Here is a 19,152-nt window from a genome sequence, read left to right as displayed (position 1 = left end):
CGTGAATGAATGATAACCCCCGACCAGGGAGGCGTGCAAGGGGACCCGAATTGGTAAGTTACTTTGAAGTGGAGGCCGGGGAGTCTCTAGGAGTAGAGTTCCTGCCTCTACGAGGACCCCTCGGGTTGATACTGGCTGTTCCTGGTAGAGCCTTGGCCGGAGGACCCAGGGGGGTACTTCCTGAGCCATATAGTCCATGGGGAGACCAGGAAAAAATTTGTCCACGAAAGGAACAGGAGTTAGAGCCTCCACGTTGGTGTTAGGGCTTGGCTGTGATCTGGCCGAGTGATTTCAGCATTTCGTGTTCCTTTTTGGCAGTCTCCAGGGCGTCATTAACCGATTTCCCAAAAAGGTTGGAGTCCTCGACTGGTTTACCGATGAGGCCCGAGTTTCAGGTTTAAAGCAAGAGTTCTTTAGTCCCCCGAGTGCGTCCAGCAGTCTCAGCAGAGTCCAGAGTATTTAATATGTTGTGGGTAACCCCGGCTGACCTCAGCTACGACCGCCAGCAGGCGTGATCAGGTGGGCTCTGGGACCACTTGAAGGCCATCCTGGACTAGACACCATTGGACATCGCTGCAGTTTACCAAGAGAGTATTGTTAGCGATCCTAGTAGAACAGGCCACAGAGGCAGTGATTTGTTTACCAAGGGCATAAAGTTTCTAACAATCTTTATACAGGGGGGCTTCCACCGTAGACCGTGGTACCCCCTCCTTTTCCTAGTGGTTGTAACCACCAGGGAGTACGGTGTGGCATGACCCTTTATGTATAGTGGGTCTGAAGGTGATGGGCAGAATCATTTTTCAACCCGGAGTTTGACTGCCCGTGTGAGAGACGTTGACAACAAGGCAGGATCTAGGTGCCTCTTTATAGAATTCAGCAAGGGTATGGCTTCACTAGTTGAAGGCTTCTCCTTGAGGATATCCTCAACAAAGTCAGTCTTTGGCTGTCGCATGTGTAGCTATCTGAAAAATGATCGGATGACCTTTTTAAAATAGTGATGAACAACATTTGGTCATCTACAGGTGACAACTCTGTGGAGGCGGAGGGGAGTCTACACAAATGTCAGATCAGGGGTATGTGTTGGTGATAACCAAGGGCCCTGATGCCCTGACTGATCTGGATCTCAGTCTGGGTCTTGATCAGCTGTGCCCTGAGCAAATAGATGAATGTCCTCATTGGTATCCTCCTGTTCTGAGACATCCAAGTTATTCTCCTGGTGGCCTTGAGCAGAGATGGGAAATGTCTGCAATTTAAGGAATGGGGCAAGAGTCCTCATTCCTTGGACTTTTGGGAGTGATGTTTTTCTGATAAGTCAATAAATCGGAACAGTACCTTTAGAAGAAAAGGGTCCAGCTGGCTTCTGGCCTGGTTGCAGCGATGCAGATCCTGGGTTCCTGGGCCTCAGTCATGAGGCAAGAGGGAGGACATCTGGAGGACTCCTGCAGCAGCAATTCGGAGGTCGGCAGCTGCTACAGGCTCTTTTCAAATCAGCAGCACTTTGCGGTTTCATCGCTCGGTAAACAGCACCACCACGGATCTTGGACACATTGGGCTTCCTTCAGTCTTTGAGTCCTGCACTTTGGTGAGTGAACTAGAGCTCTGGTCATCCTGCTTCTGGAGGGTCCTGGGGAGACTCCTGGAGCTTCTGGCCAGATTGCAGACGTTGCACTAGACTACGGATTTCTTGACCCCTGGCACTCGGTTCTTGCAGCAGTGAAGTGCAGCCAAGCAGGAAAGATGGTCCAGTGGCATTAGTCTCAGGGTTAGTTGGTCCCACTAACCCAAGGGAAGAAGTTGTTGCTTCCGGAGAGTCTCTTGACGATCAGAAAAAGGAATTTCAGCACAGCGGCAGGGCTTCACCGGGCAATTCAAAGGTCCGGGAGGATGCAGCAAGCTTCATTCAAGGTTTCTTCGTCGGATCTTTCTCCCAGTGGTCGACTGCCTCTAGTCCCAAAACCTTCACTGGCACAGCCTAGGCTGTCAATCACACAACAGGGTGGCTTGTCCTAGAGGGACAGCCAGCCAACCAGCCAGCCAATCAGGACTGGTTGCATTCAAGCATTTCTAGAGACAAAGGGCAGGGGAGTTTCGGGAACCTCCCTCACATCCTGCCTTTCCAGACACACTGGAGCCAGAGGCCGGCTTCAGTGTTGAAGCCGCCAAAGACGAAATAAAGGGCTCAAACACCATCTTGGCATGCAGAGTTAAACCCAAGAAAGACCTCGCAAACAGAACATGTCGAAAAAAAAAAAAAAGACTAGGCCATTTTGACAAAATGATCACCCATGGGTGCTATACCGAAGTTGAGGATTCAGCCGGCGGTAGAAAAGCATAATGGTAGGAAAATTAAACCAGAGCCACCAGACATTTAAAGTAGTGAGGATAACAAAAAAATGTTACACTAGTAGGTAGGAAAAGGAGCTAAGTAACCCCCCTCCCCTATCCCCCAGCACTCCACATAAAATGGTGTGTGCTGGACCTACAAAGAGAAAAAAGCAGTCAATTTCACTTTACTATTCTTGGGAACAGTAATTCACCCAAGATAAGGTATTTAAACCTTATGAGAAATCTTAAGGATTTCCGTGTGACACTACACTGAAGGTGCAGTGCGTCACCATACAAAAAGTAGATGCCTATGGAGTTTGTCAGACTCCAAAGACAAAGGAAAAACATAACCCAAATCAGGCCAAAACACATGAGAGATTGAGAAAAAGGGCTCACTCCAATGTTAAAATTAAAAATCTAAAGTCCAGCAAAAGAGCTGGTGGAAGGAATTTAGCACTAAAATGAAAAATTCTCCTCAACACTAATACCAAGCAGATAAGTGTTGTGTTGTCTCACAATAGCCACGACGCGGGGGGCTCAGCCCAAGCATTTCTGAATGCCAGTACAAGTAGGAGCAGGCACGTGAATGCATGCGTACGTGTCTTTTCGCAATGATGCTGCAGAACGTGTGGCTGTGTTTGCAGAGGGTGAAACTGACTGAGTGTTCCTACGTGGGCATGTCTGTAGATCCAGATGTCATAATGCCTGGTTGCACATGTGGTTTATATGTCACTAGCAGGGTTGTGGGCATGTGCTAGCCCTATACACACCATGCATTACTGCCTCCAACCTCTTCGTACATGGCCCATTCTGTAGGTATCCTGGTTGCAGGTCTGTCATCTGTATTCACATCCTTCTACAGAATCATTTAGGCTGTGAATGCGCCTCTGCCTGCATTAACCACAGTTGGACATTTCTGGACTGAGTGAACTGGTTATCCATGTCCCCATGTAGTTGGTCTATTACCCAGGTCCCGATTGTAGCTTAAAAATCCAAATAAATACTAATCGAGGTTGGCTGATCTGATTTTCTAATGTTTAGGAGCATGCACCAGTGCCAGGTAAAGTCAAAGTCTAAGCTAAATATCAATGTGTCCCGAAAGTGTTTTTTTTTTCCAGTGGACAAAAAAAAACACAAGATTTTTGCAAAGGGCAACGCTGAATGCACAAACTGGGCATGTGGGATAAAAAATTACAAAAAAAATATTCTAATGTGAAGAGTTATGGAACTGTTAACTAAATTGTCACTGGTGTAAAAAATACTGCACACTAAACATCTCAGTCTGTGTGTAGTATTACCATACACCACACTATCAAAGGAACTCTACCTCATACCACAGGAGTAAGTCTACAATCAATATACCCAGCAGTAATCCCTGCGCCACTATTAACGATACCACTACACCAAATCCTCCTACCATGCGACCTCAGAACTCCGGCCATACTCCATACAAGTGCGCTCTCCTCAATGTTAGATCCCTCAATGCCCACGCCATAGAAGTACATGACCTACTTACCTCCAATGACTTAGACATACTGGCCATTACCGAGACATGGCTTCACCAAGCGTCCGGCCCTGCCATCACTCTAGCCCTACCTACAGGGTATGCCATCATCAGACAAGATAGAATGACCAAAACAGGAGGGGGGGTTGCCCTTATACACAAGGAAACCCTACCCATTAGAACCATACCTCATCAAGAGGACGGAAATGTTGACATCCTTTCTATCAAACTAGCACCATCACCTAACTGTACTATTAATATCCATACTATCTACCGTCCACATGGCCCCTCCACCAACTTCCAAGGCCAAATTAACCACCTCGTAGGAAACATTAAAAAATCCACGAAGTCACTCCTCTTAGGAGACTTAAATTTGGGACTCAACGACCTCAAGGACAAAGCTGCCCTATCTCTAGCCAAGGACCTCCACAACCTAGGATTCTCTCAAAAAAATTGTAGCGCCCACTCACGCCAAAGGGCGCACCCTAGACTGGATCTCTGACCACAACTGCGACATAGTAATCACCGCCAACACCAGCCTCCCATGGACAGACCATAACCTCATCCTATTTGATATCCCCTGCACTGTAAGCAGTAGAGTGCCCACCAAAGCTGCGGCTACTCTAGCCAGAAGTGCCAAAAAACTCACAGCAGCTAATATCAGTGCACTACTCAACATGCCCTGTCTAAAGCCCCCTTTCTCATCAGACCCTAATACACTCGCTGAAATATTTTGAAGACTATCACAAGGGCAGTCAACACTGCCGCCCCCTTAGAAAGCAAAAAAGAGAAAAAATCCTTCCACTCCAACTCTTGGTTCTCAGAGGATCTCCAAGCAATGCGCACAGACAAACGCCAAGAGCTCAAGAACTGGCAACGTAATCCCTGCGACAACACAAAAGATATATTCAAAACCATAGCCAAAAAATACAAAGAGGCCATCTTCCGAGCCAAATCCGAAGCCTACAACCAACGCATCACGGCGGCCAACTCTCAATCTAAAGAGCTATTCTGTATCTTTAAAGAACTAACCATACCGCCCACTTGCCCAGACGAGATCACCAAGGACGAGGCCTGGTGCACAGGCATATAAACAGCCATGCTGGAAAAAATAAACCTCCTCCAAAAAAAGATATCACACCACTACAACTCCTTACCTAACCAAAGTTCACACACACACATGAAACATAGTGTCAAAGCCAACAACATACCCAAGTTCACTTTCACCGAAATCACCAAAACTGAGGTCATCAACATCCTCAAACATCTCAAACCCTCACTCTGTAAGGGTGACATATGCCCCCCAAAAAACATCAAAGAATGTGCTGAGCAGCTCGCTCCTCTCCTCACTGCGTTCATCAACGCATCATTTAGGTCAGGCATAGTCGTCCCAGACACCCTCAAAGAGGCCTGGGTGCGCCCCCTCCTAAAAAAACCCACACTTGACCCCGAAAACCCTAACAACTATCGCCCCATAACCACAGTCCCATTCCTTCTAAAATTACTTGACAAAGCCGCACATATACAGATCCAACACTACCTAGAATCCAACGCAATTCTAGGCAAAAGGCAATCTGGATTCCGTAAGGGACACGGAACCAAAACTGCCCTTCTAGACCTAAAAAATGAAACAACTAACATCCTCGACAAGGGCAAGTAGTCCTAGTCCTCCTCCTAGTCCTAGTCCTCGTCCTAGTCCTCCTCCTAGTCCTCCTCCTAGTCCTAGTCCTCGTCCTCCTCCTAGTCCTAGTCCTAGTCCTAGTCCTCCTCCTAGTCCTAGTCCTCGTCCTAGTCCTCCTCCTAGTCCTAGTCCTAGTCCTCGTCCTCGTCCTAGTCCTAGTCCTAGTCCTCCTCTCAGCAGCATTTGACCTAGTAGATCACGACACTCTCACCAATCATCTAACACAAGCAGCACACTTTTCCATGAACGCGGCCTCATGGGTAACTTCCTTCCTACAAGGCAGAGCTATGAAAGTCTTCTCCAACACAGCTCATGCTGCGCCATCCATCATCCATTGTGGGGTTCCTCAAGGCTCCTGCACGGCCCCTACGCTTTACAACCTCTTTACCAAGCCCCTGTTTGACAAATTGGACGCTATGGGGATCACTTACACGAACTACGCTGACGACACGCAGATACTCCTGCCCCTGACTGGTAACTATCATCAAGACTCCACCTCCCTCCAACTAATCTACTCTACCATACAAGCCTGGATGGCCACCAACGGACTCTGCTTGAATGGGGACAAAACTGAAATCCTCATTTTAGGCCAGAAGCCCACCCTTGCCAACCTCAACCCACTTTACACTAACTTTAGCATAGACATCTGCACTATCCCAGTCCTATCATCAGTTAAAACACTAGGAGTTCACATAGATGCCACCCTATCTATGGATAAACAAGTAAACACAATCGTCTCGGCATCGGCATTGAGCACTAAACTCATCAATGCTATAAAACCGTTCCTAACAAAATAAAACTGCCTGTCCATCGCAAGAGCCACTATTGGAGCCAAACTGGCCTACTGCAACGCGCTCCTAGCCGGCACCTCCAAGAACAACCTAGCAAAGCTCCAAACCACCCAAAATAATACCCTCAGAGCAGCACTCAGCATACCTAAAAGAGAGCACATCACCCTAGCCAGGAAAGCCGTCCATTGGCTCCCAGTCAAGGACAGGATTGCTTTCAAAATCCTCACCACAACGCATAAATGCATCAACCTCACAGCACCATCCTACCTATCTGACACACTGTCTAGATCCCAATCCACAAGATCCACATACGCCAACCGTCTCACCATTCCACGCATCAATAGATCCAAGGCAGGAGGTATAGGCTTCCCATACCTGGCACCTAAGCTTTGGAACGCACTGCCCACCAACCTCAGAGCAGAATCATCCCTCCTCTCCTTCCGGAAACAACTTAAAACTACTCTCTTCAACTAACTTGTGCACCCGACCACCTCTGTGTTCTCTATGTACATGTACTTAAGCATAACCATTGCCCAATGTAACCAAGGGCACAACTGCGTGTAACTAAGTTTAAGAAACACTGTAACCAGCGCCACAATGCCTTCGGTCTGATGTGCGCTTAACAAATGTGAATGAGAATGCATTACTTACCGTAAAAGCATTTCTGATGGTTGTATCTGCTTAGATTCACATGCTGTGCATAGGTCCGACATCCAGTGGTCACTGCGGAGTATTGCATTTTGTTTTTCGTAGTCGAAAAGGGGACGTCGACAAGGCGTGTCTGAAACACTATCCCTATAGTGACGTGCGTTGTACCCACAATCCCTCACGCGTCGAGGTCCCTCTGTTTGTATTTTTTCTGCCCTGAGGGAGCCTTCTAGACGTGAGTGAGTACAGAAAAGAGAGAGATATATAAAGGAAGTCTATGTTCCTTCCATCCGAGCGGGGAGGAAGGGCGGGCGCATGTTAATCTAAGCAGATACAACCATCAGAAATGCTTTTACGGTAAGTAATGCATTCTCTTCTGATGTTTGTTAATCTGCTTAGAATCACATGCTGTGCATAGACTAGCGAGCAGTACCCGGAGTTGGCGGTGGGTTATGAGAAGGTACAGTAGAGAAAAGGTGTCGTAATACTGCCTGTCCCACCTGGGAGTCAGATCTAGAGTGTGTATCTAGACAGTAGTGTTTTGTAAAGGTGTGCACAGAACTCCAGGTAGCCGCTTTGCAGATGGACTCAAAGGGAACATTTGCAATGAATGCTATGGATGCCCCCGTGCCTCGAGTAGAGTGTGCTCTTGGCCTAAAGGGCAGTTCTCTCTTAGCAAGAGTATAGCAGAGAGTGATGCATTGAACAATCCATCTAGAAATAGTGGATTTTGAAACTGCATCTCCTTCTCTTCCTGCTGCCACCGAGACGAAGAACTGATTAGTCTTCCTCAGTGGTCTGGTTCTTTCCATGTAGAACATGACCGCTCTGCGTACATCTAGTGTGTGCAGAGTCCTTTCTCCCAAATTGGAAGGATTTTGAAAGAACGTTGGTAGTTCTATAGATTGGTTTACGTGGAATTTAGAAATAAATTTCGGAGCAAACCTAGGGTGAGTGCGTAGAACCACTTTATCTTTGTGAACTGTAACGAAGGGGTCTAGAATAGAAAGAGCCTGAAGTTCACTTACTCTCCTGATGGAGGTGATAGCTATTAAAAAAGCAGTCTTAAGCGTGAGGTGTTTAAGAGATGCTTTGTGCATGGGTTCGAATGGAGAGCCCATGAGTCTGGTAAGTACCACATTAAGGTCCCATCCGGGAGCTGGGTCAGCTATTGGGGGGTGTATTCTCTTGACTCCCTCCATGAAGGCCTTTATAACAGGGATCCTCCACCACGACACTTTGAGTTGGGAAGTGGTGTATGCAGAAAGTGCAGCTAGGTGGACTTTAATGGAGTTAAACACTAGACCTGAATCCAATAGGTGGGTCAGGTATAGGACCACATGTGTGGGAGAGCAGTCAATAGGGTTGATGCTTTTGCCCCTGCACCAGATGACAAATCTTTTCCACTTGCTAGAATAGTAGTGGCGAGTGTTCGGTTTCCGGGCTTCCCTGAGGATGTCCATGCATCTTTGTGGGAGTTGTAGATGTCCGAACTCTATGATCTCAGGAGCCAAGCTGCTAAGTTCATGTTCTGGGGGCATGGATGCAGAGTCCTGCCTTTGTCCTGAGACAGCATGTTGTACGGGCAGGGGAGTTTTACTGGGGGGGATAGAGACATCTCCATCAAGTGAGCGAACCATGGTTGTCGTGCCCACATTGGGGCCACTAGTATCATGGTCACTTGTTCCTGGTGCATCTTGTGCACTACTTTGTTGAGAAGGGGAGTCGGGGGAAAAGCGTAAACAAATTTCCCTGACCATTGCATCGACAGACCGTTCCCCTTGGATTGGTTCTGGGGGTACCTGGAGGCGTAACTTAGGCATTGTGAGTTTTCCAGGGTTGCGAACAGGTCTATTTCTGGGAATCTCCATTGTGTGAAGACGTCGAAGACGATGTCTTCGTGCAGGCGCCATTCGTACTCTTTGGGCAGGGGGAAATCTCTGCTGAGACTGTCTGCTAGCAGATTGAGTTCCCCGGGTACATGTAGTGATAGTAGGAACATGTCCTGTTTGAGAGCCCACTTCCATATATTCTGGGCCAGCTTGGACAGGCCTGGAGAGTGGGTGCCCCCTTGCTTGTTGATGTAGTACATGGCTGTGGTGCTGTCTGTAAGGACCATTACTGTTTTGCCTTGTAGGTGTTCCTGGAAGGCTCTTAGCGCCTTGAACACAGCTAGTAGCTCCAGTAGATTTATGTGTTTGGATGCTACGTTCGGAGTCCACACTCCGTGAGCAGTCTGATGGGATAGGTGTGCCCCCCATCCTGTGAGGGATGCGTCTGTGGTTAGGGTGGCTTCCGCCGCGGGTGTGGCAAAGGGTTTCCCTTTTTCCATGTTTTCCTTGGTCCACCACCGTAGCGAGAGAACTAAGGCCTGCGAGACCACAACTAGATCCTCCCATAGTCCGCTGGCCTGACACCACTGGCTGTTGAGCCACTCTTGCATTGGGCGCATGCGCAGGCGCGCGTGAGGTACCAAATAAATACACGACGCCATCATTCCTAGCAAGCGCATTGCTTTGCGTACCGTCACCTCTCGACCGGTTACATATTGAGGGATCTGAAACAGCATGTTTTGGACCCTCTCTCTGGAGGGGAAGACGAGGCCGTCCTTTGTTTGAATTAGAGCCCCTAGGAATTGCTTGATTTGACTGGGGTCTAAACTGGACTTCTTTTCGTTGATGGAGAAGCCCAACTGAAACAAAAGGTCTACTGTCTTTTGGGTATTGGAGAAGCATGTTTCGTAGGAATCCCCTGTTATGAGCCAGTCGTCGAGGTAAGGGTAAACTGGGATGGACAACCTGCGCAGGTGGGCCGCTGCCACTGCCAGCACCTTCGTGAATACCCTTGGTGCTGATGCTATGCCGAAGGGTAGCACTTTGAACTGGTAGTGTTTGCCCTCTATCATGAACCCGAGGTATTTTCTGTGCGCTGGCAACATTGAAATATGAAAGTATGCATCTTTCATGTCCAATGTTGTCATGTAATCTCCCTGAGAAAGCAGTGGGATTACTTCCTGTAAGGTTACCATACGAAACTTTTGGGGTTTGATAAACTTGTTCGCTGGGCGCAGATCTAATACAGGGCGCATGGTTAGATCCTTTTTGGGTACAAGGAAGTACACTGAATAAATACCCTCCGTTACCTGAGATAGAGGCACGACCTCTATGGCTCCTTTTTCCAGTAGTTGTTGTACTTCTTGGAGAAGGATGGCAAGATGTTCCGGTGTCATGCGACGTCCCCTCGGGGGTCTGTAGGATGGGGAACTGTTGAATTCGATACAGTATCCGTGGGCTACGGTGGACAGTACCCAGCGGTCTGACGTTATCTCCTCCCATGCAGGAAGAAAGGATGTTATCCGGCCCCCGACCGGTGTTGCATGGGAGGGGACGCGAATCTTCGCGTCACTTGGAGTTGTTGGGGGCTTGGGAGCCTCTGGGGGTGGATCCCCGACCCCTCCCTTTGCCCCGGCGTTGGCCTCTTTGGCTGTACTGCCCACTATTGGTTTGGTAATTGGTGGCAGGGTATTGCTGATGTTGATTTTGTTGTTGGCGTTGGCCACGAAAAAAGCGTTTGTTGCCATAGCCGCGCCTGGTAGTGGGCTTAGAGATCTGGTCGAGAGTCTTGATAGTGTCGAACTCTTTCTTAGCCATCTCTAGGGCTTCATCTACCGCTTTTCCGAAGAGGTTAGCGTCCTCGACAGGTTTATTTATCAAAGACGCCTGTGTCTCTGGTTTAAAGCCTGAGTTGCGCAGCCATACATGGCGCTTTAGGAGTATTCCTTGTACCAAGGAACGTCCTGCTGTTTCTGCCGCGTCCAGAGAGTTTTTAACAATGCTCTGGTTCACTTGGGTTCCTTCGCCAATAGTTGACAGTAGGCGCATACGTAAAGGCTCCGGTGCTTCCTCGGCGTCTTTTCGCAGTTTGGCCCACTGCGCGTCTGCGTAGCTTGCAAGCAAGGAATTGTTGTTGGCAATTCTTGCTGAGAAGGCAGCCGAGGAAGTAACTCTTTTTGCAAGGGCATATAGCCTCTTGCCCTCCTTGTCAGGGGGTGCCTCACTGGTGGAAAGTGGTACCCCTGCCCTCTTTCTAGTATTAGAAACCACTAGGGAATCCGGAATGGAATGTCCCCTAATGTAGAGGGGGTCTGAGGGTGAAGGAGTGAAAAGTTTTTCAATCCGTGGATTGACCCCTCTGATCATAGCGGGAGTGGACAGCGAAGGTATGATCCTTCTCTTCACTGAAGCGAGGAGTGGAATGGTCTGGCTGACCGGGGGTTTTTCTTTAATCACTCTTTCTACAAAGTCCAATTCTGGAGAGAGTTCCCCGGTGTCGAGTTCGAAATGCGCTGCTGCTCTGCGCAACAGTGCATTGAACGTGGGCTGATCGTCAATTGGAGACGTGTTCCTAACTGGAGAATTGTCCGGAGGAGTTAGGTTTAGGACATCAGTGTCGGAACACACTGATGGTGATTGCCAGGGGTGTGAAGGTCCCTCTTCTGGGTTAACCCCGAAGCCTTCTTCTTCTTCTATAATGTCTGTTCTGTCTTCCAGACATTCCTCCTGGTTCTGTTCTTCATTGTCCATGAAGTCATCTTCTTCCTCGAAGTATTGTTCCTCCCCAGTGAGGTCATATACATCTTGGAAGTCTGAGGCTGTGTCCTGCTGGGGATCGACTAGCCTTGGATTTTTGGCCCTGGGGTCCTCCTGAGGCCCTTCTCTGGTCCTCTTGTGAGTTTGAGAGGCCTGGGTGCTCATGAACCTTTCCATCCTCTCCATACAGAGGTGGAGTCTTTCCATTGTTTCATGGGGTACCCCAGAGCGGTCTGGCGGGGGAAACATAGGGTTATCTAACTCGAAATGGCTCGACCTCTCCCAAAGCGTCGAGGAAAGTGTCCCGTCGCCCTCCGAAAAACCTTCAGGTGTGTCGGGAGACTCCCTGACTGAAGGGGGTAGTCCCTGCTTCCCTTCGGGCTTTTTCGGCGTATCCTTTAACTTATGCGTAACGCTCGACGTAGTCTTCGGCGTACGCTTTTGGGCGTCGGCTACAGCGATCCTTGCTAAGCTATCGGCGACTCGCTTGTCGGCGACTCGTTTGTCGGCGGAAGCTTGAGTTTGACGCTATGGGTATCGAACGCTCTACGGCGGTCTGCGCTTTCTGTTGATGCGCACCGGCCGATGGTTTGGTGGCAGCGCCCTTGTTTGCCGAAAGCCCAGTCGCAGGTCGCGGCTGCGGTTGCGAGAGGGGCTTCGAACCCGAACGGTCCGAGGAGGCCGCCGGTGGAACCTGCGTCTCCTTGGGCGCCGAAGGTCTTTTCGACTTCGTCGAAGAAGAGCCGTGGGTTGTGTGTTTATGTGGATCTTTGTGTGCGTCTGTGTCGCCGGGGTGTTCATCCCCATAAGCAGGGCGTGAGCCGAGCCCGTCGGGGCCGGGGACAGACGACGAAGCGCGTAAGCGCTCCTTAGAGGGGGTTTCGACTTCCGTAGCGGAGGTCGTGTTATCGCGTTCCTCGTCACTGTCGGTGGTAGCAGCGGCGGGTGAACCTTCGGCCTTCGACATCGCGTAGGCCGCCCACCTTTTAACCCTTCGGTCTTTTAGAGTTTTAGGCTTAAGAAGCCGACAAGCCGCGCACCCTTCCTCCCTGTGATCGAGGGGCAAGCAGCGGTTACACCGTGAGTGCTTGTCCTTCCAAGTGAATTTGCCTTTACAAAGTGGGCAAAACCTAAACGGTGTCCTCTCCATAGCCGAGGCAATAAATCGCGATAAACACCCCAAGGGAAAGGAAGGGGAAAGGGAAAGGCATTCTCAGAAAAGACCCAGAGATGTCCCACGACCCCACTCTCCCTACTGTATATGGCCTGCGAGGCCAGGCCACGTGTTCGGCAGCGCCGAAGGATTTCTTCCGCTCGACCCTCCGTCGAAGATTCTTTTCGGCGGAGAACAGCTTACAACTGCGTCGAGGGAGGGATTATTAATATTAGAGAAAAAACGACCAAAGGTCGAGGAGTTGCAATGTCTCTCGAGGAGCTCCGCGTGAAGGCGACCAGAAGCTGGGCGGAAAAAAACAATCTGAGGGACCTCGACGCGTGAGGGATTGTGGGTACAACGCACGTCACTATAGGGATAGTGTTTCAGACACGCCTTGTCGACGTCCCCTTTTCGACTACGAAAAACAAAATGCAATACTCCGCAGTGACCACTGGATGTCGGACCTATGCACAGCATGTGATTCTAAGCAGATTAACAAACATCAGAAAAATAAATACATTTTGACGCATGACAAATTGAGCCTTCACATCGCAGGTGGAAGTTTCTCTCCCCCCCCCCCCCCCTCCCAAGCTTTTTAAAACCCATCAGAACCTTGCTGGTGTTTGCGCAACATGCCCCAATCATGAGGATCCAGACTATACTGCACTAATAATCCTCAATTAGGATGAACCATATATGCAGTTGTCTACATCCTTGATGGCAGGCAGTCGTGGTTTGAAAAATAAATGTATGAAATCGCACTGCTCTATAGACCAAGATTTATTCCTAGATCAAAGACTTGACATTGGAGCTATTTTGCATACCCAAATTCATTGGCCATCTGGCCCTGAACTGGTGGCAACTTCCAGTGACTTGGCTGAAATGGCATACGTACCGAACAGTGTGCAAGGTCTTATTGGCAATATAATATTCCTGTAAAGTCAAACTCTCATTACTTCTTACATAAGGAGCCACACCCTCTTTGCATCATGTAATTGTTTTACTTCTATGCAGGCACTTTCTTTAAAGCCATATGTAAGCACCAAGCAGACCAAAGAGAAAGGCATATGATATGTCGCCGCATTTATAACGCAGCTGTACACAAGTGTTTCTAGGCGTGACAAGAAAAGCAGGGGGAACAAGGGAGGCCAAAATAACCATCTTACTAGGCCTTGTGTCATTCAGATTACGCAGGTGCAGGGAAGAAGGAAGGGGAGAAGTGCCAGGGGGGAGCTGAAGGGGGGTAGTGCAGTAACTCAAGTGCAGAGAGAAGGGACTGTAGGGTTGCAGATAAACCGTTAAGTACTGGGGAGCCCAGAGGCAGTGCAAGGGCAACTGGACATGCAGGCACCTGGGTGACCAGTGCATGGAGCAGTCGGGTGCATCAGCAGGGGACAGGAAGAGCGAAATCTGAAGTGAAAAGGAAGGTCTTCAGTTGCTTCTGGATCCAGAGGTGGTTCTGCTCAAGTTTGAGGGCGGCTGTTCCAGAGTGAGGCCCCAGCTGAGGAAATAGATCTGCCCTCAACTCTCTGCTTGGAGAAGCATCTGACCCTCAGAGTTGGAGGTGAATGAGAGGAGAGCTCAAGAAGGAAGATGTTTTGGAAGAGAGTTTGAGGTAGAGCGGCCCCAGAAAGCCTTGTGGACTATGCAGAGGGTCTTGAACTTGATCCTTGCAGCCACAGGGAGCCTGTGAAGAGATTTCAGAGCTGGAGAGATACGATCCCTGGGCTTTAGGCCAAGCATAGGCCTTGCAGTCCTGTTCTGGGTAAGCTGTAAAGGTCGAAGAGTACATGCAGGAAGATTTGGAAAGAGGCTGTTGAAGTAGTCCAGCCTAGAGAGGACCGGAGCTCTGGAGACAGTGAGTTTCTGGGGAAGTGAGAAAAGGAATACTACCTCTGGGGAGGTGCAGCTGATAGTTTGACTTCTTAGAGAAGTCAGAGATGGAGAGAAGGAGAGGGTGGAGTTGAAGATGACGCCAACGTTCTTATCCTCACAGGAAGGAGCAGGAAGAGGGCCCAGAGTGGGTGGCCAGAGGGAGGAAAGGAGGGAGCAGGTGTCCCAATGAGGTGGATCTCAGTCTTACTGGCATTAAGGCAGAGATAATTGGAGGCACACCGTTACTGAATTGCAGCCAGTCTGGATGTACTCAATAGCATTAATCAGCATGGTAAAATCCAGAGCCTACAGCAGGCACTAGAGGTGAAGTACTGCTTACGCACAGGAAGCAGAGTGTTGTGCATGGGGTTAAAGAAGGTTTTCTGCTCTGAAATATGATTCCATCATTTTGATTAGCACATAAAACCACATAATCCATCACCCACACCATTCAAATCAAACACCACCACAAAAAAGCACTGCATGCTTCAAATCCAATAAATCAAACATGGATGGTTAAAGAATGCTACTCACCGAAAAATATCGAGTAAAGTGTAGTAAGTAAACCTGAACGGAAGCATGATTAGGTAATACCCCCATCCAAGGAGACCCTGCAAGAGAAAGTCACAGTACTTTAGTACCAGTTCTGTTAGTGCTTGTCCCCTACCAGCAGCCTTTCAAACATACATGCAGTGATATAAGATACTCAAACTGCCATCACTTCATTCAATATCTGAAGCCACTACGGCCAGACCACAAGAACATGCCCTCATCACTACTTCCACTGAACCAAGACTGATTAGTCCACTGCAGGAAGTCCTATTGTAAGTGTCTCCTCTGCAGGCACCCAGCAAGCCAGACTACCGCAACTGACCCCTACACACCCCTCCGACTCAGTCCCCCTCCCCAAGCCAACTCCACTCCTTTTCAACTTTGTGAAGCCACTCAAAAGTATTAAACATTCTCAATAATCTTCCAAATTGTGTATGCACCTTCCAGTACAGACAAATGTGAAGCTGCAGATCATTCCCCCCACAGCACTCCTGCCCAATATTTCCATTGGAAAACAATAGTCCTTGGTTTCAAGATTTTACACTCCTGGCAGCCCCTACTCTGCGATGGTTTTCTTATTGAGATGCTCGGCAAGCACAAACAAAAATATTTACCGTTTAGCGCTTAAATTCCACCTGCGTCTACCTACTGTGAAGTAGTAAAAGCAGGTTAAAATATATATTTTTTTAGTAGCACCACAGAAGATACTACCATCCCTGTAATGGTCATTTGCAAACCTGGATAAGGGGGCTTGCTGGGTTAGGGAGGAGGTTAAAATGAACAGGTGTTCTGCGAAAAATTGTTGCTTTTGCTTGTTGGTTTTCAGGGGTTACTAACCTGCTGAAGAACCCTTGCAGAACCCTTTTCATGTACAGCAATGTTTTATAAGCATCTCATTTTGGCAGCAGGCTGATCACCCTACATTTGTGTTGTGGCAAAGAATACTGGAAATTGTAATATAGTTTTAGCTTCACCGGGGTGCAGCGATTGAACAGCATTAGTACCGAGTGTACTAGTCTTGTAGCCATTGGGGTATTACTACTGACCAATTTGTTTCTGGTGCTCCCTTTGTCCGAGGGGACCACGAGGCAGTCCCAAAATGTCAGTTGTGCAACGACTGGCCCGTCCCAATATTAAGGGAGTTTTCCTAAAGTCCTACTGGTAGTAAGACCAAGTAAACTATCCCAGTGGCTTGTAGATCTCCAACTCTTAGGAGTCTGTACTAAATCAGGACCTTGTGTTAAGCAAGATTTGACGCAGTACCCTTTGGGTGCACTACAACAACCTTGACCTCCTGGCAAAAGGAAACCAACCTTTGGTATAAGTCTGTACTACCCAGGTTGGTAGTGTGGTTGAGCAGCCAGGCTTATCTCAAGAGGGGTCAAATGTGAGCAGTAGGGTAGTTAGAGGGTTTATAGTCATTTTTTCGACTACAAAAATGTCGAAAGTCATTTGTTTGAAAAAAAGAGAAAAAAAAGTTGCTTTTTTATTACGTTTTTTATTCAAAATGGGGGTTCCCCAACCCCTCTTTTTTTTGTTTTAACCATTTTTTTTTAATTCCTGGACCCCAAAATAAATATCATTAAAAAAATGAGAATTCGACTTTTTTTCGATATTTTTTCGACATTGTCTTTCGAGATTTTTGGTTCGAAATTATGACTGACCACCGTTAAAAAGAGATTCATAGATACAAGATACAAGTTCCCAAATAAACACTTGCACTCAAGATTTTAAAAAATTATTAAATTTAAGTCAGTTTGAACAAGCCTCCAGAAGGGGCAATCTAACAGTAACACAAATACACTCCATCAGTTTCTCTAAATCATCAAATACCCATTGGGGATGGCACACAGACACTTCCTACACCCTCAGGTGACATAACTCCTTCACTGCCATGGTTTCCCCTGTGCCCCCCCTCCAGTGCCAAGGCCTTTTTTGGTGATTTCGGTATGTCGCCAATCAGTCCCTTGAAATTTTGTTACATGAGATCTCGGCCAAATTTGGCCCCTCCCCCCCCCCCCACATCTAAGCGGTCGTAACGCCACCAATGAATCTTAGTTTGCTGTAGGGGGGCAAGAGAAAATAACAAAAAAGGGAGAAAATGGCAATAAAACGACGTACAAAACAAGCCTGTGGTTGTTTTCCTTGTAAGAACTAGGTACAAATGGTTTGCTGTGCTGAATTGCCATTTTACAGGCTTTCAAGAACAGGTTGATTGGAAACAAAAAAACAAAAAACATTTTGATATGCTAACCAGCCGTTGAGAGGTAGGCAATTTTGGCCTTTTTTTTTTTTAAGGACCTGTAGGAACGGAGTGGAAGTTCCTGTAAGCCCCAATGGCTGCGAGGTATGCGCGGCAGGTGTCCACCTGCACGCCTGAGTGGGAGCGGTGCGCTGAGAAAGAGCATGTTGTCCAAGGTGCACGCCAGGGGGTTGATTCCGTTGTCTGCCCAGTGGCAGAATCTGGTCCATTTGCTTTGTTCTGGGCCCTGGTAGCCTTGCTCCTGGCGCCCTGTAGGATTTCCAGATTGGCCTGTGAGAGGCTGAAGTGTCGCAGCGTTACCTGCTCAGGTACCAAGCTGGGAGGGCTAGTTTCCCTGGCTCTGCCCCCCTGCTGTGCCAGATGTGCTGGGCGCGTCAGGTGGTGAAATGGGTGCACTTCCGCAAAATTGAGTAGCTCCGAAAACCATGGCCTGGCCGGTCACCATGGAGCTATTAGAATGATGCAGAGTTGGCGAGACTCCTTCATTTTGCAAATTACCCTGTGAATCAGGGGCGTGGGTGGAAAGGTGTAGGCCTTCATGCCAGTCCACTGGAGGTGAAATGCGTCGCCCAGAGAGCCAGCGCCCTGACCTTGCCAGGATGCAAACTGGGGACACTTCTTGTGCCAGGTGGCAAAGAGATGCACCAGGGGATGACCCCACCTGTTGAAGATCTCCTGAATAACGAGGTTGTTTCGCTGCCACTCCCAATTGTCTTCTCCCAGCCTACCCGCTTCCAGGTTGGATTCCCCCGGGAGGTGGACTGCCGTGAGGAAAATGTTTTACAGGGCACACTCCCACATGTTGATTGCCAGTCTGCACAGAGGAGGGGATCTGGTGCCTCCCTGCTTGATGACGTAGTACATGCTGGTCGAGTTGTCCATCTGGATGTGAACAACCTAGCCCCTGAGAAGTTGTAGGAATGCCTTGGAGTGCCAGCCAGATGGCATTCAGCTCCAGCCAATTGATGTGATATTCCTGCTCTAAATGAGTTCAGGTGCCATGGACAGATCGTCCAAGTGGCTCCCCTGCCCTCCAGAGAGGACTTTGTGGTGACGGTGGCCTGCGGAGTGGGCATTCGAAAGGGCAGGCCCTTTCGAATGCCCACTCGAAAGGGCACTGTAGGTTGTAGTCTCTGGACCCCCAAGTTATGTCTGGGTGGAGAGATGGAGGAACGCTGATCTCAGATTGAGAGCACCACTCCTAGTTCCATGAGGCCATGAACTGCAGCTGAATCCTCCTCATCCTTAGTCTTGTGTGCGGGACAGCTAATAGGCCCGCTGCCATTAGACCCAGGAGATGTTGGTACCACCATCCCGAGGTAACCGCTCTGTTGAGGAAGTGGGTGGTGGCCCTCTTGATAGCTGAGATTTTGTCCTCCAAAAGAAATAACTTCTGGGAGTACGTGTACCAGATGAGGCGCAAAAATGTCAGTCTGCATGGGTTGAGCGACAAGCCCAGATCATGTAGTGTTCATAAGGGCATGGGAAGAGTGTTGAATCGCTTGCGGAGATGAAGCCCTGATGAGCCAGTCGTCCAGGTATGGTAGATGTGGAGGCCCTGCGCTCTGGAGGAGGGCCGCCACCGCACTCATGAGCCTGGTGAAGAACATGGGGGCCGAGTTGAGGCCAAACGGAAGGACCTTGTACTGAAAATGGTAGCCCATGATCCTGAACCGAAGGAAATGACGGGCCTGCCAAATCAGGACGTGTAGGTACGTGTCCTTCAGGTCCAGGGACCAGAGAGCACATCCTGTCTCCCCTGTCCAAT

At 48.8% G+C, this 19,152-nt stretch overlaps 1 protein-coding gene across 1 annotated transcript in view; it reads right to left on the bottom strand.

The window, feature by feature from the left end:
* The window catches only part of FAF2 (Fas associated factor family member 2), a 362,642-nt gene that overhangs the window by 195,960 nt on the left and 147,530 nt on the right, over positions 1-19,152 (bottom strand). Inside the window, exon 4 of the mRNA XM_069651461.1 lies at positions 15,104-15,180. Coding sequence (XP_069507562.1) covers positions 15,104-15,180 — 77 coding nt within the window. The remainder of the gene's footprint in view (positions 1-15,103; positions 15,181-19,152) is intronic.

This window comes from Ambystoma mexicanum, chromosome 3p (assembly GCF_040938575.1).
Source record: "Ambystoma mexicanum isolate Mex_15411 chromosome 3p, UKY_AmexF1_1, whole genome shotgun sequence".
Lineage (NCBI taxonomy): Eukaryota > Metazoa > Chordata > Amphibia > Caudata > Ambystomatidae > Ambystoma > Ambystoma mexicanum.
Note: the sequence above shows the minus strand (reverse complement) of the source record. Positions and strands in the feature narration are given on the sequence as shown.